The sequence below is a fragment of the Phyllobates terribilis genome, unplaced genomic scaffold (genome assembly GCF_046119375.1).
Source record: "Phyllobates terribilis strain yellow unplaced genomic scaffold, ASM4611937v1 Scaffold_11__3_contigs__length_659146591, whole genome shotgun sequence".
Lineage (NCBI taxonomy): Eukaryota > Metazoa > Chordata > Amphibia > Anura > Dendrobatidae > Phyllobates > Phyllobates terribilis.
The window spans coordinates 256,286,913-256,314,798 of NW_027362771.1; the positions used below are offsets into that span (position 1 = coordinate 256,286,913).

The 27,886-nt window shown below is 44.3% G+C and overlaps 1 protein-coding gene and 1 long non-coding RNA gene across 5 annotated transcripts in view; one reads left to right on the forward strand and one right to left on the reverse strand.

Moving 5' to 3' along the window:
* Positions 1 to 385: 385 nt before the first annotated feature.
* CBLL1 (Cbl proto-oncogene like 1) lies at positions 386 to 10,309 on the reverse strand. Of its 4 annotated transcripts, none has more exons than XM_073652188.1 (7): positions 10,154 to 10,309; positions 6,404 to 6,562; positions 4,964 to 5,061; positions 4,287 to 4,370; positions 3,518 to 3,591; positions 3,207 to 3,248; positions 386 to 1,839 (listed from the first exon to the last, which is right to left on the reverse strand). In XM_073652188.1, exons 1-7 carry the CDS (start codon positions 10,164 to 10,166, stop codon positions 807 to 809), a joined length of 1,503 nt encoding a protein of 500 aa, XP_073508289.1. In that variant the 5' UTR covers positions 10,167 to 10,309; the 3' UTR covers positions 386 to 806. The 4 variants fall into 4 exon arrangements, with proteins under 4 accessions (XP_073508289.1, XP_073508288.1, XP_073508287.1 ...); XM_073652187.1 differs by having other exon boundaries at positions 4,964 to 5,064; XM_073652186.1 differs by having other exon boundaries at positions 6,395 to 6,562.
* Positions 10,261 to 27,886, forward strand: part of LOC141166003 (uncharacterized) — a 39,582-nt gene continuing 21,956 nt past the window's right edge. The window contains exon 1 of the long non-coding RNA XR_012251230.1: positions 10,261 to 10,494. This is a non-coding gene — a long non-coding RNA (uncharacterized lncRNA). The remainder of the gene's footprint in view (positions 10,495 to 27,886) is intronic.

Below are 27,886 nucleotides of genomic sequence, written 5' to 3' on the forward strand. Positions count from 1 at the left end.
CGTGCTCATGATTTGCGACTGTTTGACAGCTTTAATACATGTGAGGAATGCCTGTTTCCTAGGCATTCCTCACATATATTAAAGCTGTCAGTCGCAAATCATGCACACTGCGCGACTCAAACATAACACCTGAGCACGCTGAAGATACTCGGCGAGCACCCGAGAATGCTCACCGAAAGGGTTAACAGAACATGCTCGCTCATCACTAGTAAGATTTAAATATTTGTTCTGCTGATCTATAAAAAGTGTCTCGTTTTACTAGTTGCCATTACTAGAATATGAATAGTACCCAATAGACATAAATCTTCTCAAATGCATAAAGTTAGATCTCTAGTTGAATTCTTTGTGACATGCCCAAAATAAAATGAGTGTTTCTGTCTAGTAGTTCTAACAAAGTAGATTTATTTAACCACTGGTAAAAATACCAGACTACAACACAGTAGTTGTTACTGCATTATAACGCACACCATTTAAAAGGGCAAAGGATACATCTGTACATCTAAATATACATTGGTTTTAAACATCTGCATTTACTATCACAACGATAGCTAAAGATGTGCCGCAACAGAAGAAGAAATTCAGAAGCAAAGTGGTAAGAGACTTTAAACTGTTAGTGTGAGAAAAACAAAAGTCACACAATATTGTGTGGACACAATTACATAATTAAGAATGATGCTGTTAAAGGATATCGCTAGGGAGTAACACTATGTACACATCAGAGCCCAAAATAGTACAGTGTCTATAAACAGTAATGCAAGTTCAATGTAATCAAGCACAAAAATAAAAATCTAGGACTTCAAAAGAACTCATTGATAATATGGCCTGTATCTACTCTGATCAGGATGATGTGGCCCAGGAATAGGGGCTTGGTTTGGGGGACCTTGCATCCGAGGAGGTGGTGGAGGTCCTCTTGGTGCAGGCCACATGCCTGGGCTTATCCCCCCAGGCTGTGTAAAAGGTGGGCTAAGAGTTCCTTGCTCTTCACTAAATTGTGGTAAAGAGTTAGGATTATAATGATGTGGCGGAGGGGCATTTACAGGTGGACCACCATGTTGTGGTGGTGGAGGTCCTGGAGGAGGATGATTCATGTACGGTGGCAACTGGGCAATGATATGTCCAGGCGGTGGAGTAATTGGTGGTGGAGCAGTTGTCAAAGGTGGTGGGGGTCCTTGGCTGTACACCATGTGGGGTGTGCCCGCTCCTTGAGGTGGGTGTTGCATTGGATGACTTATTGGGGGTGGGGGCGGAGGGGGAGGAGCATAATGTTGCTGTGGAGGCATAATATGATGAGGATGAGTTACTACTGGTTGACCAGGATACTCAGGGTGGTGAAGAGATGGACCAGGGACTTGAGGAGCTTCCCTAGCCCCAGATCCAGAATCATCCTGTATAGGTACTGTTATTAAATTGCTGTGTTTTCTAGTATTAATTCTGAAAGCATCTTGAGGAACTGTACGAGGAGGAGGTGGAGCCATGGCCATTTCAGCAGGAGAAGCACGCATATCTTCATGTTGCTGATTAAAATGCTCATGAGGCACATGTTGGATAGGGGGTGGGGGCATCAGTATGTGCTGCTTTGGTGGCATGTGACTCAAAAGGTGCTTGTCTGGGGGCATTATAAAGCGATCAGCCAAATCAGTTGGTGGTGGAACCATAGGAGGATGGATTGGTTCAGGCTGCTGACGAGTGGCAGGCTTCGTCGCTCTCATATGTCGATGATTGATATGAGCTTGCAGGTCTCTCTGGGACAGATACGTTCTCTTGCATCCTTGCACGATACTGCACATAAAGAGTGTTCCACGGGCGCACTGCTCAATTCTCTGAACTGGATCATTACAGCTGAAAGAGACAACATCTCATGTTAGAATTCAGTTGGCCGATCGACGTTTTCCTAATTATGTCTTTATTGTAACTACAATTCCAAGAAGGAACTGTAGATTTTATAGGGATTGTCAAGTGGATATCAAATAGTGGATGTCATTCCAACACTTAGCTAGTCTTGGCTGGACACACCAGAAATCACACCAATCACTGGCTGTGGAGGGTCACCACTGCAGCCAATGATTGGCAAAGCTGGCTGTCTATTTTTGTCATGTCAAGACGGGACTAAGAAGGGACTAGGTAACCAGTCTGAGCCCTTTTAAAGATGTTTAGTGGTTGGACAACCCGCATAACTGTAAAGTTAAGTACATGAATTGTCCTAAACAGAAGCTAATGAAAAAATGTAGTGTATTCAATGTTGTCAAAAACATTCCCGCTCAAAGGATAAAACCTCAAATACTTTATTTATAGCATTACAAGTACTTCTCCTGCACTTGTTCGTGCAGCTTTCCTCACAGAACACACAGCTCTCCTGTACTCAATTCTTAAAATAGCAGCTGATGGAGGAGCCTGTGACCAGACATGTCCACCAGCATCTGCCAATTGAAAAACAGTTTTTCTGTGTGAGGGCTTATTCAACTAGAGGATGATGATGGATACGTCTGGTAACATGCTCTACCAGTAGCTATTTTGAAAACTGGAGCTCTGTGCAGTTTGTGAGGAAGGTTGCACAAGTGTAAGAAGAGAACCTGTAATACCTATACATCAGTATGCAAATGGCCTCTACGGTGAAGAAGACTTGAACACTGGTGCCATCTATGGGCTGTAGCAATCCTAAAAGTCAATATTAACCCTTTAAAGCATACATGTCAAATTCTGGCCCGCAGGGTGGTTTTATTTGGCCCACGACACCAGAACCACCACCGTTGTGCGGGGCCCATTATTCTGTATGGTGGACCGTGCGGGGCCCATTATTCTGTATGGTGGACCTTAAGATGTATAAGAAAGGTATTATGACATTGGTAGTCACAGACAGATTAGGTGGTTCTTCACCAATGATGGCAACACTAGTTTATATCGGTGATTCAGAAAAAACAAATACATGAATATATTAATTGCTCAATTGTAAAGTGCTGCAGAACATGTTTGCGCTATACAGAGTAAATTATTATGATTACTACTGTCCAACTGTACTAAGACTTTTAGGAAGATTAAGCCTTCATATTTTCAGACTATATAGTATAAATTTATCTGCTCAAAGAATACACTTTTTTGCACAGCCTTTGTAAAATCCATTTTAGAACTACTTGCAAATCCATTAAACCATGTTTTTCCACCAACCCTGTGTAGCGGCCCTTAAAAGATATTCTTCTTGCAGAACCTACCTCACACGTTTATAGGTGTCAATACTTTCTTCAACAAGGGTTCTTTTGGGAAAGTAAAAGAAAGACATTGTAAGACAAAAGAAACTTATGGTATGTACATTTTTTTGGCAATTCTACAAGGGAATGTGTATTTCAAAGCTTATTACAGCTAATAATAAAATCAAAAGTGACACTATATATAGTTTTGCTTCAATAAGATATCTAAAATTGTCCTCATCAATAAGAGGGAGAGACAGGCTTCATACATTATACTCAACAACATAAAATAAAGACCTGTTGAGGCAAAAAAGCTGAAAGCAAAGTAAACTCACCCTGGACAAAGCTTATCAGCCTTTTTCTCATGTAATAGGGCACAGTCATAACAGAATACATGCTTGCAAGGTATCTGGAGAAAAAAAACAGCAAAAGCACAAATGCAGATTAGTAACCTGCAACTTTTACAATAAATTTCACCAGACAAGACAAGTTCAAAGTCAGGGCCGTGGAGTCGGTGTCCATTTTGGTGAAGTTGGTATAAAATAGAATATAAATTGGTACAGTAGTACAATGTAGGATGTGCTGTAAATATTTTCATAAGAATTTGGGAAAGTTATGAAATGTCCTATAAATGTCTGTTCTATTCCTGATCTAAGGATCTTTGCTTTTAGTTGAGATGAATCTGTGCTGCACTTTATGTACACGCTCAGTAGTGAGGCAGGGCTGTGGAGTCGGAAGTCAGGGAGATTGAGGATTCGGAGTCGGAAGATTGGCTTACCAACTCCACAGCCCTCGGGCTTATCCTTCAAAAAATTGTATAGCAGATAAGTAATAAATGTTTGATCCCTGGGGCCCCCAAGCCCTTCCTTCATCCTCACTGCATGACTGTTGGAAGAAGTTTGATTAGAAATGATGTCACACATGAGCCCAGCCACTAAAGTCATTGGTCATCGATGGGCCAGCAGCAACAGCTGAGTTCTGTTCTTCATTAGCTCCATAGACTATGCATGATACATGCATGACCACCACGAAATTCTAACTTGTGCAGTCTTAAGTCATACCACAGACAGAAAAGATAGAGGAACTCTACTTCATACCACTTACCATACGTCCATATATTTTAATTGGCAGGCCACATTTGTCGCAGAAATGAACAGGTGTATCATCTTTTTCTCCTATAAGATTAAGCTGTGAAGGCAAACCAGACATATTAAAGGACGCGCAATTCGGTATACACACTTAAAATAAAATCTACACTACACAACACATTATATGAGTGGGCATCAGAATACATATAAGTATATGAAGCAACTTATTGCTAGAAACCTCATTCAGATGCAAGTATGTGCTGTATGTACGCGTTCTCACGTTTTACCTACGAGGGTGGCCGTGGAGGCCCGCTCTGCATGTCGAGATCCCACAAACTTGAAGATTTGGAGTGACTTTTGCTACAAAGTCGGGTCATTAGGGACACTTGGTAGCATTGTTGGTAAATCAGTGGCAACCCATAGTATTCTTAAATAAAAAGGGCAGCCACAAACTGATGATCGCCACTCTTTACGGGAAGTAATTACAGAAATTAATTAGGGTATCCTAGGTTGTGTCTGTTAATGGCCATGTTGTGAATGTGCACCAACATATTGCACTTATACCAGCAGGTGTGCTGGCCCATTTCTTCGGTTTCGAAAATAATAATACCAGTTTATCAGATGCTACTCATCAATAAATACAAAATGACAGACTAAAAGGTTGAAGCTTTATACTTCACTGAAACACTGTACCTTAAAGTCCCAAAAAGTGTGAGCAGGAAATCTTCTTTGATTGCCAAACATATCACTTCCTTTGTTATCATACCGTTCATCTTCATTGTAATCAAAACCTTCTTGAAAGAAACACAACCGCTAGAGTTTAAACGTAAAAACAATGTAGAAGGCACAAAAAAATATAGTGTGCTGTCACCCTAAAAGGACAATCCTTGTCACATTAAGGCCATGTGCACAAGTTGCATTTTTGTGGCATTTTCTTCCGCGCAGATTTGTTAACAAAACCTGAAGCAAAGCCTGATGCCAGGAAAGTGAATGAGAAACCTGAAGTGTCATGTACACATTGAGTATTTTTAACTTGCAGATTTGATGCAGAAAATAATCTGCAGCATGTCAATTCTCTGTGTGTTTTTGCCTGCGTTTTTCACCCATTGAATGCACAAAAAAACGCAAGCAAAAAAAACAAGCAAAACTGCAGCAAAAAAAGCAATGCTTGAGCCTGCGTTTTCCTGCCAAGAGATGCAGAAATTTCTGCACTCAAAATACTCAACGTGTGAACATACCCTTGAGGTCGTATCTCACAGGACATTTCATAGTGGCAAAAACGGTTATGGATTTGCAGCCCATTTTATCCACAGCATGAATTGACAGGCTATAACTTTTAAATAAACTGCGCTGGATTTTCTATGCAGCTTGTGAAGTCTCACTCACAAATATTCTACTGTAACATACAGCTAACTTTCCGTTAGCATGTCCTCACAGAAAACCAGCTGCATGTATGCTGTGGGAACATATACAAACATCTCCATGTTGTGCTAAGAATGTATCTTTCTTGACTACTCAGTGTTCAAGACAAAGTGCAGATTTACAAATTTTTTTATTTTTTTTGGACAAAGTCTAGAATAAATGTGTCAGAATTTAAAATGTTGCACGTTTAAGTTAGCCTTGTCTAAATATTAGACAGAATTAGTTTCTCGTGCTGTACTATGCATTTGTAAAATGTAAGTTTCCTTAAGACTTTACTGTGCCCCATAGTGCCAGAAACCAAGAGAGCCTGAACAAAGGGGTAGGACAAAACCTCCTGGTCATTGACCAAATACTTCCAATGAGGCTAAAACATCACGCGAGTATGGTGTATACTGCCATAATTGCCATAAGTATTCCCTTTAAGTTTCTTCAAAAACAATTGAGTCAGAGAGGAAATTTATTGGTTTTGAGGAACATAAACCACAAATATGACTGTAAAATCAGGACTTCTGATGAGGTGACCTTCTGTACAACTTCAAGCACCAGCTGATGGTATACCTAAAGAAATATACTGGAGTACCAGCACCCTGCAGCTACCAGGGGACAAGCTTTCTTGCAAATTAAATGTAATATTATGAACGTAGGGCACACAAGAGTGGAGCAAAATGACCAGATATATGACTACTTAACAGTACACTATACCTTCTTCACCTTGCTGTGGCTTTGAAGGGATCCTGTTCATGTTCCTCATTGGTCGAGCCAAGATTTTATTTTTGTTCGGCTGCTTAGAAATCAGTTTTATCGGAATCCGACGTCTGACATCCAATCCACTCAGCGATCCCATACTGTTCGTACCTTGTAAATCATTGTCTAAAGTAAGAAGCAAAGCCCAGACGTTTTACCAAAGATTGTCAATATAAACGCATCACTAAGGTTGAATTCACATGGTACAGATTTTGTTTGGAAATTTCTGAGATTGTTAACCCCTTTAAGACCTTGGACGTACGAGTACGTCCAAGGGTGCCTCCCCCTGTTTGATGCAGGCACCGATGCTGAACCCGCATCCTTTCCGGCACATGACAGCTGATCTGATCAGCTGTCCTGTGTCCCTAACAGCTGCGGGTGGATTTGCAATCCACCTGCAGCTGTTAACATGTTAAATACCGGTCAAACTCCGACAGCGGCATTTAAAATGGCCATGCCAGAAATTCGTCATAAGACCCGCCCATCGGCACGCCCGTCACATGATCGCGGGTCACCGATGGGTTGGCATTACAACGTGGGGTCTGTGGGAGACCCCTGTAGTTGTCATAGCCGATCTGCTATGAGCGTCGCCCAGCGGTCGGCTTTCATAACAGATGAGCACTTTTGTTACACATGGCAGCGCTGAAGCTCTGCTATGTGCAACAAAGGCAATCAGATGATCGCAGTTTCAAGTCTCCCATTGAGACTATTGAAGCAAGCGAAAAAAGAAATGTTTTTTAAAACATTATATATACGCACACACACGCATATATATATATATATACATACATACATATACACACACACATTATATATATATATACATACATACATATACACACACACATATATATATATATATATATATATATATATATACACACACACACACACACACACACATATATACACCTATATACATATAGTTCAAATCACTCCCTTTTGCCCCATTCTAAATAAAACAATTAAAAAAAAAAAATAAAATAATACACATATTTGGTATTGTATCTGCACATTCAGAATCGCCCAATCTATCAATATATAAAAAGAATTAATCTGATCAGTAAACTGCGTAACGTGAAAAAAAATCAAAACGCCAGGATTACGGGGTTTTTTTGGGTCACAACATTTCAATAACTGGCGATCAAAACATAATTTCTACCCGAAAATGGTATCAATAAAAACGTCAGCTCGGCTCACAAAAAATAATCCCTCACCCAGCCCCAGATCCCAAAAAAATGGAGACGTTATGAGTCTCGGAACATGGCGCCCTTCCAAATTTTGTAAAAAAAAAAAAAAGGATTTTTTTTCACCACTTAAATACTACAAACTCGGAATGACCAGGAGAATCATAATGGCAGTCAATTTTAGCATTTAGTGAACATGGTAAAAGAAAAAAAAAAAACACTATTGTGGAGTTGCACTTTTTTTTGCAATTTCACCATGCTTGGAATTTATTTTCCTGTTTTCCAGTACACGATGTGGTAAAACCAATGGTGTCACTCAAAAGTACAACTCGTCCCGCAAAAAATCAAGACCTCACATGGCCATATTGATGGAAAAATAAAAAAAAAAAGTTATGGCTCTGGGAAGAGGAGGAGAAAAAATTAAAACTGAAAACCCCACGGTGCTAAAGGGGTTAATCTGAAACAACCCTATGTAGATGAATGGATCCAATCTTAAGTTGAAGAAATGTCTGCAATAAAATCAGCAGAATATAAAATCAACATAAGGTAGGGTTAAACAAATTTGTAAGCCCTGGTCTGTCATCCACAGCAGGCGGACAAGAACATGGCAAATTTTCCTCCCTTCCTCTTTTTTATCTTATGATTACCAGGCATGACGTCATATGGACCTACTAATCACAAGAGGTGCACAGAATGCTGGCATCTGAGTACTGAAAGAAGCTTGCAGTGCCCTGGTTCGGATGTACCAACGTGGATTCTGGACTGAGATCCTGCAAATGTTATTGCTCCACTGTACCCAAAATCACACATGAAGTTTTTGAGTCAAAGGCGGAAGAGAAAAGAGAAGCAATGAAAACATCTGATGATTCTCTTTTCTATCCACTGGTGTCTGGATCAAAAACTGCATGTGTAACACCAGATGAAAGGGGTTTTATACTACTATGATATTGATGACCCATCGTTATGATAAATCATCAAGATCACAAGGGGTCTGACACGCGCGCGGCACCCCCAAAGGTCAGCTATTACACCCGAATGTAAACAGGGTACAGAGCAGAACACCTTCACCATTTAAATAACAGCTGCTCTGCAGTACCCGGGAGCAGCTGCTACACAGTGATGGCGCTGAGGTGTTCTGCTCCTTACACTGTTTATATCCTGCCACTGAGACCCGGAATGTTTTTACTTTTTTGGTCTATGGGGCTGGGTGAGGGCTTATTTTTTGTGGGATAAGACAATGTTTTTATTCATAACATTTTGGAACAAATGTGACATTTTGTTTGCTTGTAACATCATTTTTTGTGGAATTGCAGAGACCAAAAAAAAAAAGAAGCAATTTTAGCATTCTAGATTTTTTTTTTTTAATTACAGAGTTTACCAATCAGGTTATTTTTAGATAGTTTAATATCTTTATTTTTAATAGTAAAAAGGGGGGCAATTTGAACTTGTGGGTTATTTTTACTTTTCACTGTTCCTGTTAGTTGAAGCTGCGATTGTCTTGATTGCTGGTGCTATGTACAGCGATGCCACAGCATTGCTGCATATAGTGAAAATCACGGTCTCCTTTGAAGCCCGGTCCCAGGCAGAGCCCTGGCTGTCATAAGAACCCATGATCACATCACAGGCACACACTGATGGGAGCATGGAATGACACGCCCCCATGCCAGCGTGTTAAATGCCGCTGTCATATACACACACATAGGCAGAAACCTGCCAATCAAGGGCAGTGGGAGGTGAGAAGATGCCAAGGACACACTTGTCCAACTAGTCTACAGTATGGTTCCCGGCAGCTATTAAAAGTATGTTTTTCTCTGAAATGCTGCAATATTTCAGAGTCACAAACCCGGCCAAGATCATACAGCCGACGGCTGATACGTGCTGCCCGTGGATTGGCCAGCATCTATCAGATTCTCTAAGGAAAATGAACAAAAAGCGTGTCTCTTACATAGTAACATAAGAATGTCAGTACAGTGTGGCAGAGTGTCCTGGAGCTATATACTCCCAACAGGGAATAATACATAATACTGCTGGATCTAAACCAAATATTCTAGACATGTCAACCATCACCTCCACAGCGCAGGGTCACATGCAGGAGGCCAGTAAGTATGGGGCACACAGGCATGGCAGTCTGCCACTGAGCCCAGCACTAACCTGCATCACTAGTGTATGTCCCACGTCTGACTCTGTACACACTGATAAGTCCTGGAGAGCCGCACTGGCGGGCTGAGCCCAGCCACAAGTGCCGACCCATGACATGCTGCACGGGCCAGAGGAGTGGAGGCCGCCAGCAGGCAGGAGCTGGGCGCCCGCAGTCTGCGGTGACAGTGGGAGGCTCCCATACTGCCCGGTGCCACACAGGAAGATGTGGCGTAACAAGGCCTCAGCTCAGCGCCAGACTGCCAGCACCCCGGACTCATCCCAAGTAACCAACTCCGACTGCCGCCATTACACCGAGGCTGCAGGGCCGAGGAGCGGAGGGCGGACAGCACCGGGGCGGCTGTTATCAGCTCGTCTCCCCCGCTCTACTCACCACTATGGTCCATGATGCGGCGCGGGGCACTCCGGGAGCGGAAGTCACAGAGCGCTGAAAGGAAGAGGAAAGAACGCCGCCGACACGCTGGAATGCGCCTGCGCCGAAGCCAGTGCTTGTTACGCCAGGGTCTACCTAGAGGGAGGGCGGTTGGGAATAGGAACACACAACACGAAGGGGCGGGAAAGTGTCAGGCTGCTGGGGCAGGGGGTCATGTGCTCCGCACGTCAGGCGGTCTGTTGTGGCTGGTGGTAGTGAGTGTGTAGGAGCCATGCCAGAAGTGTAGGGAGCAGGGCAGGGTGCCTTGTCTTCAGAGCAGCGCCATCTCTAGTCATGGGATGGTAAGGTGATTACTAATACATTTATTATCTGTGACAGTGAGTGTACGTATATAGCTATATACCACTTATATTAACATTAAGTGACAACTATAATGTTCTTGAGATAAGTGTAGCGGGGGAGGGACACATCTGAGTGGGCCTTATCTGCAGGTAGCCACATCTATGGCTAGCTCTAACTAATAATCACTAGTCTAAGAGCGGAATTACCGCCATACAGCCACCATATAGAGGTAGACAATATATGAGTTACAGTACAGGTATACATAATACTGGTGATGTTATTTCTGTCCCAGTCTTTCACCAGGCCCAGACCACCATGATGACTTCTTCCAACCTCCACTCTTCTGCAGCATTTACAAGTCACATTTCTAGCACTGTCCCCATCTACTCCCAACTTACACAAAGTCCTCATTCTACTGACCTCCCAGTACTCCGCCACTGCTGCCTTGTTTGTGCCTTCTACTGCCTATTGCTATAAGTTATATTCCTCTTAGTGCCCCACATAGTAATAATGCCCACTGCTATGTTCCTTGCATATTAAAGGGAACCTGTCACGTCATTTCAAGCATCTAAATTGTCGCCAGTGCGTTGTTAGAGATGCAATGTGCATCACTAACACGTTATATTCATTAAAAATGGCACTGTGATGATGTATAAAAAGCACTTTATATACTTATATAGTACCTGCTCATTTAGTCATGGGGTGTGATTCATTTTCGGTTCAGTCACGGGCGTCACCGCCCACTCGCTTTGATTGACTTCCCTGGTTGCACCAACGTCATTAGAATTCCGTGCTTGCGCAGTGTGGCGCTTGGAGCCGTGCTTGCGCAGTGTGGCGCTTGGAGCCGTTCTTGCGCAGTTTGGCGCTTGGAGTCGTCCTTGCGCAGTGTGGCGCTTGGAGTCGTCCTTGCGCAGTGTGGCGCTTGGAGTCGTGCTTGTGCAGTGTGGCGCTTGGAGCCGTGCTTGCCCAGTGTGGCGCTTGGAGCCGTGCTTGCGCAGTGTGGCGCTTGGAACCGTGCTTGCGCAGTGTGGCGCTTGGAGCCGTGCTTGCGCAGCGTGGCGCTTGGAGCCGTGCTTGCGCAGTGTGGCGCTTGGAGCCGTGCTTGCGCAGTGTGGCGCTTGGAGCCGTGCTTGCGCAGTGTGGCGCTTGGAGCCGTGCTTGCGCAGCGTGGCGCTTGGAGCCGTGCTTGCGCAGTGTGGCGCTTGGAGTCGTCCTTGCGCAGTGTGGCGCTTGGAGCCATGCTTGCGCAGTGTGGCGCTTGGACCCGTGCCTGTGCAGTGTGGCGCTTGGAGCCGTGCATGTGTTTAAAATGCTGCAGCGTTTCAGAGAAAAACATAATTTTAATAGCCACCGGGGAATGAGCCACACTGGAGACTAGTTGGACAGGCAGGTCACTGGCGGATTCTCCCTGCCCGCTGACAGTGACTGACAAGCCTTTGCCTGCAGGCACGTATGCACAGGCTTGTCAGTCACTGTCAGTGGGTGGGGAGAAGCGGCCAGGGACCCCTCTGTCCAACTAGTCTCCATAGCGGCTCGGTCCCCGACAGATATTAAAAGTATGTTTTTCTCTGGACACCGCAGCATTTCAGACACATACATGGCTGGACTACTACAGCCAGTGACTGATGCATGCTGACCACGGTTTGGGCAGCATGTATCCGCTGACATGTTCCCTTTAATGATACCCTTTAGTGCCCTCTAATCAGTAAAATTTCAACTCATGCAAACCTGGCAAGTTTTTCAAATAGAAGACTCTTCAGGAAACTTTTATTTTTTTTCCCCCTGTAGGTTTGTTTGTGTTATTTTTGCAGTCGTTTCCTGTGCATATTTCGATCAGTTTTGGCAGCCAGTGTTTTTTTAAAGGGTTTTTCATACAAAAGAAAAATACAGTGTAAAAGCCTCACCATGTGTTGCATGATATGGCAGCTCCCGGTTAGCTCACCTGGAACCTGATCCGTTGACCACCGGAGAAAACAGAAAAAGCAAAAAGGTCCATGTGGCATTATTTCATAAAAGATTCAAGCTTTATTTCATCTTGTTAAAAAACTGCAGGATATCCATACATTTATCAAAACATGTCCATACTTCTGATGCGTTTCTGGCAAAAGTCCTTAGTCGTAGAATATGTTATCCCATACCACAGAAGTACTATATATGTATGTTCTACCCAGACAAATGTCACGGAATAATTAGCCCATGATTGGCGTATAATTAGTATGGAGTATGAGGCACAGACACAGATCATACCAAACGAACATCAAGATTCTGCACAAAAATCAGCACTGCGTTTGTTTTTGCAACCTATCATGTTGACTTTATAAGAGAAATGTATAGTTTGCAAATAACCATCAATTATAACTACAAACTGTAAGCGGAAAAATAATTATAGTTTCACTTGTACAGAAATCTACACCTAAAGTCACACAAAAAGTTCAAAATTAATTAGGGTTGTAGGTCTAATTAGAAACCACATTTGTAATGTGACCAGTAAAAGTACATCGCATATAATGATAATTACCTATGAAGTATCATGAAAAATGCCAGAAAAAAGTTTTAGACATCATATGAATACTAAATGCCAGTATAGCGATATCAATTTCTCTTCCTGATTTAACAAATATCACTATGAAATTTTATAAAATGATAATACAAGAGAAATCATTTTATGCATTATCTCATCATATACTGTATCTGAATCATGATAAATAGTTATTTTATTTAAATCATTAACAAGGATAAAGTTTATTGAGTATTATATAAGTATATATATTACGAATCTAATAAATAAGCATGGTATCTTTGTGATAATTTAAACCTCTGGGTTGCTTAGTGTCTAATTGGGTAATTCAGAAGGCTTCCCGTATAAACAATTTCTTTTTCCAATCTCCTCCTTTAGTTGGAGGGGAAGCTTTTTCCAAACCGCAGAAAGAAAAACTACTAAGATTGCCATTATGAGCATCTATAAAATGCTTAGTTGCACCAGAATATGTTCTATTTTTATTATTTATATTCTGAATGTGTTCTACTATTCTTTTTTTTTTAGTTTCCGACTTGTGCAGCGATACACTTAAGATTACAACTATCGCGGGAAATACAATAGACAACATATTGAGTATCACAATTAATAAATGTGTTAATGTCCTTATGTTCATTGATTTTGTGTGATTTTCTTGCGTATTTGCACATGTTACATTTGGAACCTCCACATTTAAAGGGTTTTTCCTTTGTTTTTATTACATTTTTTTACTGTTGTTTACCGGTAATTTTTTCATTCCATTGAATAGTGAAGAAACCACAAGTATTTTTTTAAGCATAAACGAGCGTAAAACTCCAAAAGATGTCCAGGCAACTTTTGAGCTTTCATATTGACTTGCATTGTAAAGTACAGAGCATCTTTTGAGCGTAAAACGCCTGATGAATGTTCAGTTCGCTTCCTTTAACGGCTTGGTGTTTGTAGAAACCTGAGGTCAAAAGTCTGAACATATGCACAGTTGTTTTTACATAGAGTTGCATAATTCATTCTTTTGATTGTTTTCAGGAGGTTTCCACAGGGAATTCACCTGAAGAAGACGACGTGTACATAACCTTACAGTGCTCTATAGTCTCACATAGTAATAATGCCCACCATTATGCCCCCTAATTCTTATAGATTGTAAGCTTGCGAGCAGGGCCCTCACTCCTCCTGTAACTGTTGACTTATATGTTACTCTTTAATGTCTGTACACGTCCCCACTTGATTGTAAAGTGTTGTGGAATGTGTTGGCTCTATAGAAATATTAATTATTTATTATTATTTATTACTGTCCCCTCCAGACAGTAAAATTTCCCCTTGAAAATATTAACCCCTCAGCGGAAATCCTGATTGATGGGCTGTGGGCAAGGTTTCCCTGCGTGTCACAGTCCAGCATCCACCATGCGCTTTCCCAATGAATGCAGGAGAGGAAAAGCACGCGGTGGATGCTGGTCTGTGACGCGCAGGGAAACCTCGCCCACAGCCCATCAATTAGCGGGGAGCGCGTCACTGAGTAATGCCCGACTTGACGTGACATCAGCGGATGCCAGAGGAGGCTGCAGCCGGTGGTCACGTGATGCCTGTGAGTGGTCAGCAATAGCACCGCTCACAGGCCATACTGACAGTGCAAGTTATTTGACAAAAGTCTTATTTCCACCGTTTACATCGATGGGGGGCATGTTCAATAGTAGTGGATAACTTCTTTAAAGTCCCATAGAGGGACTAGGTAAAAAAGTTTAAAAAAAAAGTCAAAATATTTAAAAAAAATCACAAAATAAAAAAAATATACCTATAAATATGTACATTTATGTAATAACAAAAGCAAACAAAAAGGTACATATTTGGTACCGCTGCGTAACGATCTGATCTATAAAACTGTCACACGAGTTTACCCCTTCAATGAACATCATGAGTGTCTATGTTTTTTTGAACAGGGTTATAGATGCATCTATTTTTGAGAATTAGGATCATTAGGTGCAAATGTAGTAGGTATCAGTGGGATCGTCAGTATAACAAAATTGAGTTATGCCACAACCCAGTTGGCGTATGTTTTATTAGACAGGGTTTTTAGGTGCATCTGAGCATGCTGGACTCACAGCATTAGAACTACTTGAGGACTGATCCAGTGGCAATGGACTATAAATTGAGCCCTGCTCTACTGTCCCACTACACACAGTGACACTGCCGTAAATTAGAGAAGCAGTTGCAGAGGTGCTTGTAATTACACATAGCTCTGCTTATTAAAGCGACTGTCAGTACATAATGACTGTTCAAAGTACAGGTGCTTGGTGTTTTATGGCATGGCAAATAAATACACCTTCCCACCTGCTTGTTTTCACACAATCTCTAACCTCCCCGTACCACCCCTCATCTTCTTTGATTGACAGCTCTGACTTCCTAGAGCCAGAGAAGGTAGATAGAAACCAAGCAGGTGGAAATGTGTATTTAAATGATTGGCCCCACCATGAAGCACCGAGATCCTGTACTTGGTTTGAACAGTCATTTTGTGCTGACAGAGTCCCTTTAAAGTTCAAACCAAGTACAAGCGCGGCGGGGCCAATCTTTTAAATACAACTTCCCATTTTCTATCTCTACCCTTCTCTGGCTCTATGAAGCCAGAGCTGTCAATCGAAGAGGGAAGTTGGCGATTGAAGAATGACTAGCAGTTGGGAAGGTGTAGGCGTAATTAAATGATTGGTCCCACCATGATGCACCGAGTGCCTGTACTTGGTTTGAACAGTCATTTTGTGCTGACAGAGTCCCTATGTCTTTCAGAATCACACAGAGAAAGCCGGTTCTGAGTTTTTCTGGGGAGGATTTTTTCTCATGCATGACAAAGAGTAATAATGCCCCCTCAGTGCCCCACAAAAATATAATAATGCCCCTAAGCACCTCCTTCACAATAGACGGAATGGCCAGGCGTAAAACACTATGTAATAGTACTCTGTTAACATATACAGTTGAAACCAGAAGTTAACATACACTATATAAAAATACACATATGCATGTTTTTCTCAATATCTCACATGAAATCAGAATAAACCTTTCCCGTTATTAAATCAATTAGGATTACCATAATTTTTAATATTTGCCAAATGCCAGAATAATGAGAGAGAATGTTTTAAGTAATTTTTATTACTGCAAAGTCAAAAGTTTACATCAGCCAGGAATATTTATTTTTCCTTGTTGTGGTTTGGAGAGGCAAGGTCTCCAGACTGGGAGAGCTTCAGCTCAGGACAGAGCTGAAGGCTGGGACCTCAACCTGTGTGGTCGAATCCCATACGCATATGAACTCTGCTATCGTTTATTCTTTTGTTTTGTCGTTTTGCCAGTAAGGCTGTGTTTGTTTTGCTGGAGTGCAGGGCTTTATGCCATTTAATAAAGCCTGCAGAGAAAACCCGGGTTCCTTAGTCTACTTCCGGAAGCGGCCAAGCGAGTCGTCTTACCACAGTTGGTGCTAGAGTGTGTGCAAGATTCCAGGAACACGAGTACCTGCTACAGACACCAGTCTTGGGTGATGTCTGGAAGAGCTAATTAAGCACCTAGTGCAGAGCCGGAAGAGCTAATTAAGCACCTAGTGCAGAGCCAGCAGAGCATGCAGCAGCACTTGCAGAGCATGCAACAGCAGTACCGTGAGCAGCTACACCAGCAAAAAGAGACCATTAAGCTGCTGATACAACAGGTTCAGCTCCAGAAACAGCAGCAACAGGATCAGCATCGCCAACAGCAGATCGAGTTACTTGCAGAGTCAATCCATGGCAAGGCGACAGCTCCGACAAGTCCAGGTGATAACGCATACGTCAGGAAGACGGTAAGGAGAGCGTTACAGAAGATGACCCCGGGGGATGATGTTGAGGCGTTCCTGACTGTTTTTGAGAGGGTGGCAGAACGGGAGAAATTGCTGCTGGAGCAGTGGGCGGAGGTTCTGGCGCCATATTTGACTGGGGAGCTGCAGAAGGCTTATTATGACCTGACTTTGCATTACGCAAAGGAATATGCCATTTTAAAAACTGAAATATTGGCACATTCAGGAGTGACTATGTCTGTCAGTGCACAAAGGGTCCACCACTGGGCATATGCTGGCGACAGACCTCCACGCTCACAGATGTTTGACTTGTTACATCTTGTACAGAAATGGCTGCAGCCAGAGTCTTCCTCTACTGCCCAGTTGGTTGAGTGGTGATGGACAGGTTCATCCATTCCCTACCCAGGCAGGTGCAGACCTGGGTTGCCCAGGGCGACCCTCGGAATGCAGATGACCTCGTAGGTCTGTTAGAGAGATACCAAGTGGTCGAAAAATCCCTGGGGAAACCCGACATAGCCACCTCCCCTTACTGGAGTGCCCAAAAGGTGGTGGGTTCACCACGGAAGGGGTTCAGAGCCACAACTAGGGATTGTTTCACTTCTACTAAAGGGGCTGCAAGGATTGTTGTGAAGGATGCTATCTGTTGGCGATGTCGCAGTCCAGGACACGTAGCCGCTCAGTGTCATACGTCTTCTGAGCCAATGGACTGTAGCCTAGGCAGACGATGTTCATACTATGCTTACCCAGCCTGCAGCGTGGACTGTCAACCCGGTGAGGGGCCGCAGGCGTGTGCCGTGTCCGTTAATGGAGTGATGGTCCTGGGGCTGTTGGACTCCGGGAGTCTGGTGACCTTGATCAGTGCCACCCTTCCCCACCAGCTGATCCCCGCCAGATCTGTGGGCGTCCGTTGCATACATGGGGACTCCAAGAACTGCCCGGTGGCCACAGTGACAGTCGGACCAGACTGTGGCGCCTAATCCCACGAGGTCGGGTGGTGAAGGACCTGATACATCCCGTCATATTGGGGCGAGATTTTCCCTTGTTCTGGGATTTATGAGGGAAGGGATCCAGACTCAGTCACGTTGACAAAAGCCTGAACTCTAGAGAAATACCCTGGTCAACATCAGAAGTGGATGAGTTTCCACTATGTGTCCTTGTCTGTGACGAGGACGAGACTGTGACTGAGGAGGCCGACTTCCCTGAATTAGAAGTGCCCGGAGAGAACTTTGGAGCAGCTCAAGTTCGGCACTTTACCTTGAAAGGGGCATGGGACAATGTTAAGGTTTGTAATGGTGTTGCCCAAGAGCCGGGGGTGGACACCAGGTACCCACACTTTGCAGTTCAGGGGGAGCTATTATACCGGGTAACCAAACTGAAAGGTGAAGAGGTAGTGGAACAGCTGTTAGTTCCAGGGCCATACCGTCGGAGGGTATTAGACATGGCCCACTCATATATTCTGGGGGGACTCCTAGGGGTTGAAAAAACTCAGGAGAGAATAGTAAGGAGGTTTTATTGGCCAGGATGTTACCGGGAGATCTTAAACTATTGTAGGTTCTGCCCCACCTGCCAGATAACCGTGCACACCTCCGACTTCCATAGTCCCTTCTTAGTTTCACTATCTGTGATAGAAGTTCCCTTTGAGAGGATTGCCATGGACCTCGTGGGTCCCTTAGTTAAATCGGTCCATGGCTATCAATACATCTTCGTCGTCATGGACTATGCGACCCAGTACCCCGAAGCGGTACCCTTAAGGAACTCGTCCAGTAGGAGCATAGCCCGGGAACTTGTCCACATCTTTGCCAGGACCAGCCTGCTGAAGGAAATCCTGACAGACCAAGGAACCCCATTCATGAGCAAGGTGATGAAGGAGCTGTGTAAAGTGCTTCAGATTACCCAGCTGCGAACCTTCGTTTACCATCCACAGACCGATGGCCTGGTGGAGCTCTTTAATACGACCCTGAAGGCAATGCTCAAAAGGTCGTCGAGAAGGATGGTCGAGACTGGGACTACCTGCTTCTGTTTCTACTTTTCTCTGTCAGAGAAGTTCCCCAAGCCTCCACTGGTTTCTCTCCGTTCGAGCTTCTTTATGGCTGGCATCCAAGGGGTCTCCTAGACATCGCCAAGGAAACCTGGGAGGCCGAGGTCACTCCCCACCAGAGCATCATCAAACATGTCACCCACTTACAGGAGAGAATGGTGAAAGTGAAGCCCATCATGAAGGAACATCTCCAGGTGCAGGAAGCCCAGGCGAGGGTGTATAACCGGTCAGCAAGGCTGAGACAGTTCCAGCCTAAGGATCGCATTCCGGTTCTCATTCCCACTGTCGAAAGTAAGTTCCTGGCCAAGTGGCAAGGCCCATGCGAGGTGGTGGAGAAACTCAGTGAAGTGAACTACCGAATCCACCAGCCTGGCCGAAGAAAGCCGCACCAAGTATACCATGTGAACTTGCTCAAGCCATGGCGGGACCGGGAACCTGTGGAAACTCCTTGCCTGGGAGCCGCTCCTGAAGGCAAGGTAGAAGAGGTCACTATAGCAGAGACTCTATCGCCAGCCCAGAAGCATTAGTGTCGAGAACTACTACAGCGGAATCTGGAGCTGTTCTTAGAGTTGCCGGGGCATTCTCAGGTGGTAGAGCATGATGTGCTAACAGAAACACATGTAAGAGTGAATCTGAAGCCGTATCGGATTCCAGAAGCACGACGGGAGGTGATCTCCACTGAGGTTAAGAGGATGTTAGATCTCAGTGTGATAGAGGAGTCAAAGAGTGGGTGGTCGAGCCCAATTGTCCTCATGCCAAAACCCAATGGAGAATGGAGGTTTTGTAATGACTACCGGCAGCTGAATGAGGTGTCCAAGTGTGACGCGTACCCAATGCCTTGCATCGACAAACTCATCGAGAGGCTTGGACCGGCGAGATACATCACTACGCTTGACCTGACGAAGGGCTATTGGCAGATCCCCATGTCCCAGACGGCCAAGGAGAAGACGGCTTTCTCGACACCGGATGGGTGCTTTCAATACACTCGGATGACAGGGGGCCCCAGCCACCTTCCAGAGGGCTATGGATCGGATCCTAGCCCCATATAAAGAATATGTTGCAGCCTACATTGACAACATTGTAGTCTTTAGCCCAGACCGGGCTAATCATCTACCTAAACTACAGGTCGTTCTGGATGCTCTAAGAAAGGCGGGATTTACAATAAATAAAAAAAAATGTGCCATTGAAAAAGAGGAGGCCAAGTACTTGGGCTATGTCATCGGGAGAGGCGAAATAAAGCCGCAAGTTAATAAAGTGGAGGCAATCCAGACCTGGCCGCAACCGCTCTCCAAGAAGCAAGTGAGAGCATTCCTGGGAATGGTGGGATATTACCGGCAGTTTATCCCAAATTTTGCCATGATGGCCGCGCCATTGACGGATCTCCTAAAAGGCACCAGCTCAACCATGGTGAAGTGGACGGAGGAAAAAGAGACCTTGTTTCAACTGTTGAAGTCAGCACTGTGTAAACTGCCAGTCCTGGTCGCATCATACTTTAAGAAAGAGTTTGTGGTCCAGACTGACGCTTCAGAGGTTGGTCTAATAGTCATACTCTCTCAAGAGATAAATGGGGAAGAACATCCCATTCTCTGAGTCGAAAGCTGTCTTCCTGCGAATAAAACTATGCGATAGTAGAAAAGGAGTGTTTAGCCATAAAGTGGGCCGTACGTACACTAAGCCACTACCTACTAGGGCGGAAGTTTAAGTTATTGTCAGACCATGTCCCGTTGAGATGGATAAGGGAAGCGAGGGGTAAAAATGCCGGGGTAACTAGATGGTTCCTAGCTCTTCAGGACTTCAACTTTCACGTAGAGCATAGGCCTGGGAAGTTACACGGGAACACTGATGCCCTGTCTAGAATTCCCTGTCTGTATCGGAAGGTGCCCAAACCCCCAGCTTTGGGCAGAGGGGGGGAATACGTGACAGAGTCACTGGTATGATATACGAGGGAAGGTATGTGTCACGCAGGTTTCTAGCCTGTGAGAACTGAAACCAATAAACTTTCTGCCAGCATGCTATATGCTGGGGGTTAACTGTTTTAAAGGGTGTGGTTTTATGGGAATGACATAGAAATGGGAGGGACGTTATTCCCTATACCTCCACCGCATGGTGTGGCTGAGCAACGTTTAAATGTTCAGTCCTGTTTTTTTTTCTCTGTTGTGGTTTGGAGAGGCAAGGTCTCCAGACTGGGAGAGCTTCAGCTCAGGACAGAGCTGAAGGCTGGGACCTCAACCTGTGTGGTCAAATCCCATACGCATATGAACTCTGCTATCGTTTATTCTTTTGTTTTGTTGTTTTGCCAGTAAGGCTGTGTTTATTTTGCTGGAGTGCAGGGCTTTATGTCGTTTAATAAAGCATGCAGAGAAAACCCAGGTTCCTGAGTCTACTTCCGGAAGCGGCCGAGAAAGTCATATAACCACAATGGGCAAAGCTGAAAAGGCAGGTGCAAGCAAGGCGACCTACAAACCAGGATCAGTTACACCAGTTTTGTCAGGAGGAATGGAACCCAAATTCCGACCAACTACAACTATTGTGGGAAGCTTGTGGAAGGATATCCCAAACGTTTGACCCAAGTCATTCAGTTTAAGGGCAATGGTACCAAATACTAATGAAATGTATGTAAACTTTTGACTTTGCAGTAAGTAATAAAAATACCTTAAAACATTCTCTGTCTCATTATTCTGGCCTTTGGCAAATATTAAAAATTATGGTAATCCTAATTGACTTAAAACGGGAAAGGTTTATTCTTATTTCATGTGAGATATTGAGAAAAACATGCATATGTGTCTTTTTATATAGTGTATGTAAACTTCTGGTTTCAACTGTATATAAGAATAGAGGGAACACTAAAATGTCACATCCTAGATATCACTGAATGAAATATTCCAGTTGCAAATCTTTATTCATTACATAGTGGAATGCGTTGAGAACAATCTTCTTTTAAAAATAAAAATGTATGTTTATTCAAAATCTTAAATCTCCGAAAGATCTTCACCAATTGCGTTGAAATTTTGACACAATTTTGCATTCGAATACATGCATGTTTTTATTTACCTACAATGATTTTATATACCAGCTGTTGGACGTAAAAGCAGCAGCGAGAGGGGGCTGTTACGAGCTCAGGCCCAGGCTGACTCTCCCAGGCCGCCCGACATTCCCCCACCCTTAATGACATCTCATTCATAAACACTTCTCCTTTATTCACCCCAGCCTCTGCCTGTGCTCTGCTCCTTTCATGTCCCCCGTGGGGGTTGGAGGGAAGGTGAATGACAAGACCGGCTGTTTAAGGCCGAAAGACACTGCTGGTCATCACCACCACCGCCTGAGAGGTGACCGCCTCTGCTCTCTGGCACCGCTGCTGCTGCGGCTTCTTCGACAGGTGAGTCTTAATTCTGACTGCGCAACAACAAGCGGGGGAGGGAGGGAAGGAGAGAGGGAGGCTGCATGGAGAGGCGCAGGCCACGGCCTCCGCTCTGGGCACTGAGGGGGTGAAGGGGAATGACGAGACCGTCTGTTTGAGGCCGAAAGACTCTGCTGCTCATCACCACCACCACCTGAGAGGCGACCGCCTCTGCTCTCCGGCACTGCTGCTGCTGTGCTTTTTTTTTGTCCGGCAGGTGAGTCTTATTTCCAACTGCGCAACAACAAGCGGGGGAGGGAGGGAAGGAGAGAGGGAGGCAAAAAGGAGAGGATCAGGCCGTGGCCTCCGGCCTGGGCGCTGAGCTGGGCCCGAGCCTCGCAGCAGTGGGTGGATAGCGAGCGAGTGCAAATCCCACTGTGCCACCAGCGGGAGCGGCTCTGTGATCTGGCCGGTACAGGCCTTGGACATGTCAAGCGGCTCACCCAATCTGTTGCTGCCTGCCTGCATCTCTGCGCCCCCTTCTGTCACATTCCCTCTGTACTAGGGAATTGCATAACTAGCAATCCCTGACATGACCAGCTCCATTGTGACACCTGACTGTCAAAATTTCAAAGGAATCGGTGAAGAACTTTCGAAGATTTAAGATTTTGAAATTTGCAATCACAATCAACAAAGCTCAGGGCCAATCTTTAGAATTGTGTGGTTTAAATTTAGACACGGATTGCTTCTCACATGGACAATTATATGTTGCATGTTCTACAGTCAGCAAAACAGAAACTTTCCTTTCCATTTAACCACACTGTGGTACCTAATGGCAGTCAGGGTACCTCTGGCTAGCACATGGAGGGCTGTGGGCCCTCCAAAGAAATGCAAACCCACACCATTACTGACCCACTGCCAAACCAGTCATGCTTGAGGATGCCTGCAGAACGTTCTCCATGGCATCTCCAGACTCTGTCACGCACAGGGCGCCAATGTCGAATCTGCCAATCTTGGTGTTCTCTGGCAAATGCCAATCGCCCTGCACAGTGTTCAGTAGTTAGTGGACGTCGAGCCCTCATACCGCCCTCATGGAGTCTGTTTCTGACAGTTTGAGCGGACACATGGATGTTAGTGGCCTGCTGGAGGTCATTTTGCAGGACTCTGGTACTGCTCCTACTGTTCCTCCTTGCACAAAGGAGGAGGTAGCGGTCCTGCTGCTGGGTTGTTGCCCACCTGCGGCCCCCTCCACGTCTCCTGGTGTACTGGCCTGTCTCCTGGTATCTGCACCATGCTCTGTACACTGTGCTGACAGACACAGCTACCCTTCTTGCCACAGCTCACATTTATGTGGCATCCTGGATGAGCTGCACTACCTGAGCAACTTCTAGGGGTTGTACTGTAGACACCGCCTCATGCTACTGTATCTCTAGTGGTGAGAGCAATTACAAAATGCAAAAGTGAATAAAACAACAGCCAAAAAGGATGAGAACAAATAAATGGTCTGTGGTCACCACCTACAGAACCACTCTTTTATAGGGGTTGTCTTGCTAATGGCCTATCATTCCTGTCTGTTCCATTTGCACAACAGCTGGAAAAATTGATTCTAAATCAGAGTTGCTTCATAACTGGACAGGTTGACTTCACAGAAGTGTGATTGACGTGGAGTTACATTGTGTTGTGTTCCCTTTAGTTTTTTGAGCAGTGTATATACAATCATGGCCAAAATTGTTTGCACCCTTGAAATTGTTCCAGAAAATGAAGTATTTTCCCCAGAGAATTATTACAATTTCACATGTTTTGTTATACACATGTTTATTTCCTTTGTGTATTGGAGCAACACAAAAACAGAGAAAAAATGGCTAATTGCACATAATTTCACACAAAACCCCAAAAATGGTCTGGACAAAATTGTTGGCATCTTTCCAAAATTCTTGTTCAAACTCATCTGTGGCAAGTGACAGGTGTGGGCAATATGAAAATCACACCTGAAGCCAAATAAAAAGGGGAGAAGTCTCAATCTTTTCATTGTGTGTGCCACACTAAGTACGTAGAACAGAAACAGAAGAGAACTGTTTGAGGACTTGAGAACCAAAATTGTTGAAAAAAATCAACAATCTCAACTTTACGATTCCATCTCCAGAGATCTTGATGTTCCTTTGTCCACTGTATGCAACATAATCTAGAAATTTACAACCCATGGCACTGTAGATAATCTCCCTAGACGTGGATGACAGAGAAAAATTGATGAAAGGTTGCAACGCAGGATAGTCCAGATGGTGGATAAGCAGCCCCAATCAAGTTCCAAAGAAAGTCAAGCTGTCCTGCTGGATCAGGGTACATCAGTGTCAGCACAAACTAACTCACTATGGCAGGAGACCCAGGAGGACCACACTGCTGACACAGAGACATAAAAAAGCTAGACTGAAGTTTGCCAAATGTACGTAAGCCAACATCCTTCTGGGAAAGCATCTTGTCGACAGATGAGACCAAGATAGAGCTTTTTGGTAAAACAGAAAGAAAAGAACACAGTACCTACAGTCAAATATGGTGGAGGTTCAAATATGTTTTGGGGTTGTTTTGCTGCCTCAGGCACTGGGTGCCTTGACTGTGTGCAAGACCTCATGAAATCTGAAGATTACAAAAGGATTTTGTGTCACAATGTAGTACCCAGTGTCAGAAAGCTGGGTTTGCATCCTAGGTCATGGGTGTTCCAGCAGGACTATGACCCCAAACATTCATCAAGAAGCACCCAGAAATGGATGGAAACAAAGTGCTGGAGAGTTCTGAAGTGGCCAGCAATGAGTCCGGCTTTAAATCCCATTGAACACCTGTGGAGAGATTTCAAAATTGCTGTTGGGAGAAGGCACCCTTCAAATATAAGAGACCTGGAGCAGTGTGCAAAATTCCAGTTGAGAGGTGTAAGAAGCTTGTTAATGGTTATAGGAAGCGATTGATTGCAGTTATTTATTCTAAAGTATGTGCAACCAAATATTAAGTTGAGGGTACAAACAATTTTGTCTGGCTCATTTTGGAGGTTTTGTGTGAAATTATATTCAGTTTGCCTTTTTTCCTCAGTTTTTTTGTGTTGTTCCAATACACACAAAGGAAATAAACGTGTGTATAACATAACTTGTGTACTTGCAAAAAATTTTCTGGGAGAAATACTTCATTTTCTGGTACAATTTGAAGGGTGTCTTGACTTTCAGAGTCTTTAGTAAAGGGTTCTATTCAGTACTGTACCTCCAATTTAGGGAGGCCATACATTTCTTATGTGGTGGAGAGCAGGGCTGTGGAGTCGGAGTCGTGGAGTCAGAGTCGGTGTCCATTTTGGTGGAGTCGGTATAAAATGGACCGACTCCTAAAATATATGTTTTCATAAGAGTTTGGGAAAGTTATGAAAGTTATGAAATGTCCTATAAATGTCTGTTATATTCCTGATCTAAGGATCTAGGCTTTTAGTTGAGATAAATCTGTGCTGCACGTTATGTACATGCTCAGTAGTGAGGCAGTGCTTTGGAGTTGGAGTCAGAAGTCAGGGAAATTGAGGAGTCGGTGGTTTGGCTTACTGACTTCACTGCCCTGTTGGAGGGGTCCAGCATTGAAAGGCCCCAACAAGCATCCCGATTTTAGTTGTATCTACATCCTCAGGACACAAATACTGCTAAATACAATGGTGGAGCAGAGAGCTATCAGCTCCTTGCTCTATCATTCAGCCTGTCGTCTTATTTTTGGTTCAGCAGTTTTTTTATATACAACACCATGATATCTATGTAACATAGTTTGTAAAGCCGAATAAAGACTTGCGTCCATCAAGTTCGACCTGTTAGTTCTGTAATTGCTAAAGTTGATCCAGAGGAGGGCAAAAACCCCAAATGATTTAGCCAATCTTCACCTGAGGAAAAATTCCCTCCCGACTCTGAAACCAGCAGTCAGAATAAATCCCTGTATCAACCTACTATTTTATTTTATTTTTAAGTATATGCTGAAATCTGCCTGGTATCTAGAAATGCATCCAGTCCCCGCTTGAACTGGTGTAGTGAATCCGACATTACCGTCTCCTCACTCAGTGAATTCCATATTCTCACTGCTCTTACCCCTTCCTATGCTGGTGCTGAAACCTTTTCTCTTCCAGTCTTAGTGAATGCCCTCTTGTTACCGTAATATCCCTCCTTTTGAACAAATCCCGGGCAAGATCTCTATGCTGTCCCCTAACATATTTGTACACATTTATTATGTCCCCCCTCAACCTTCTCTTTTCCAGGCTGAATAGTCCTAGTTTTGCCAACCTCTCTGGGTATTGCAGTCCCTCCATTCAAGCTCATTTATATCCTTTCTATATATTGGGGCCCATAACTGAGCACAGTATTCCAAGTGTGGTCTGACCAGTGCTTTGTACAGTGGAAGAACAATGTTCTCATCCTTTGCAGCTATACCTCTTCTGATACATCCCATTACCCTGTTTGCCCTTACAGCAGCGGCCTGACTTTGGGCACTCCAATTTAGTTTGCTATCAATCAAGATGCCCAAGTCCTTCTCCATCTCTGAATTCCCCAATGATTTCCCATTCAGTGAGTACTGGTGACTTCCATTTTTCCTTCCCATATGTATGACCTTACATTTCTCCTCGTTAAACCTCATTTGCCATTTAATGCTCCACCTACCCAGCTTATCCAAATCACTCTGTAGGTCTGCACTGTCCTCTTTTGTATTAATTGTTTTACATAACTTTGTGTCATCTGCAAATATTGATATTTTACTATTTATCCCGTTGACTATGTCGTTAATAAAGATATTAAATAACATTGGGCCTAGTACAGACCCCTGTGGTACCCCACTAGTGACGCTTACCCAGTCTGAGTATATTCCATTTATAACCACCCTCTGCCTTCTATCCTTTAGCCAGTTAGCTACCCACTTGCAGACATTTTCCCCCAGCCCCATCATTCTCATTTTGTATACCAACCTATTATGTGGCACGCTATCGAACGCTTTTGAGAAGTCGAGATACACGACATCCACTGGTTCCCCCTGATATGCTGCCTCCCTGGCACTCGAGTCCGGCACATCGCGGATCGGGTTGACAGGTTACTGGGTGGGGCTGGCGAAGACCCAGCGGTCATGGTCCACATCGGCACCAATGACAAAGTGAGTGGTAGATGGAGGGTCCTTAAAAATGATTTCAGGGACCTAGGTAGGAAGCTTAGGGCAAGGACCTCCAAGGTAGTTTTCTCAGAAATACTACCAATCCCGCGAGCCACACAGGAGCGCCAACGGGAAGTTAGGGAGGTGAATAAGTGGCTAAAGAGTTGGTGCAAGGCAGAAGGGTTTGGGTTCATGGAGAACTGGGCCGACTTCGCGGTCGGCTACAGGCTCTACCGTAGGGACGGGCTGCACCTCAATGGGGAGGGTGCAGCGGTGCTGGGGAAGAAGATGGCTAATAGGTTGGAGGAGTTTTTAAACTAGAGACGGGGGGGGGGGAAACCAAGGAAATAGGTGGGATGTGAGGCAAGCAAGGGGGAAGGGGAGAAGTGAATATAATGAGGGTGGAGAGGGGGGTGGGGATAGTACAGTTAGATCGTTAGAGAAGAATAGGATGCTAAATAACCCCAAAGTTTTATCTTGCATGCTGACCAACGCAAGAAGCCTGACCAATAAGGCGGATGAGCTGCGGGCGCTTATATCGGAGGAGAGGTATG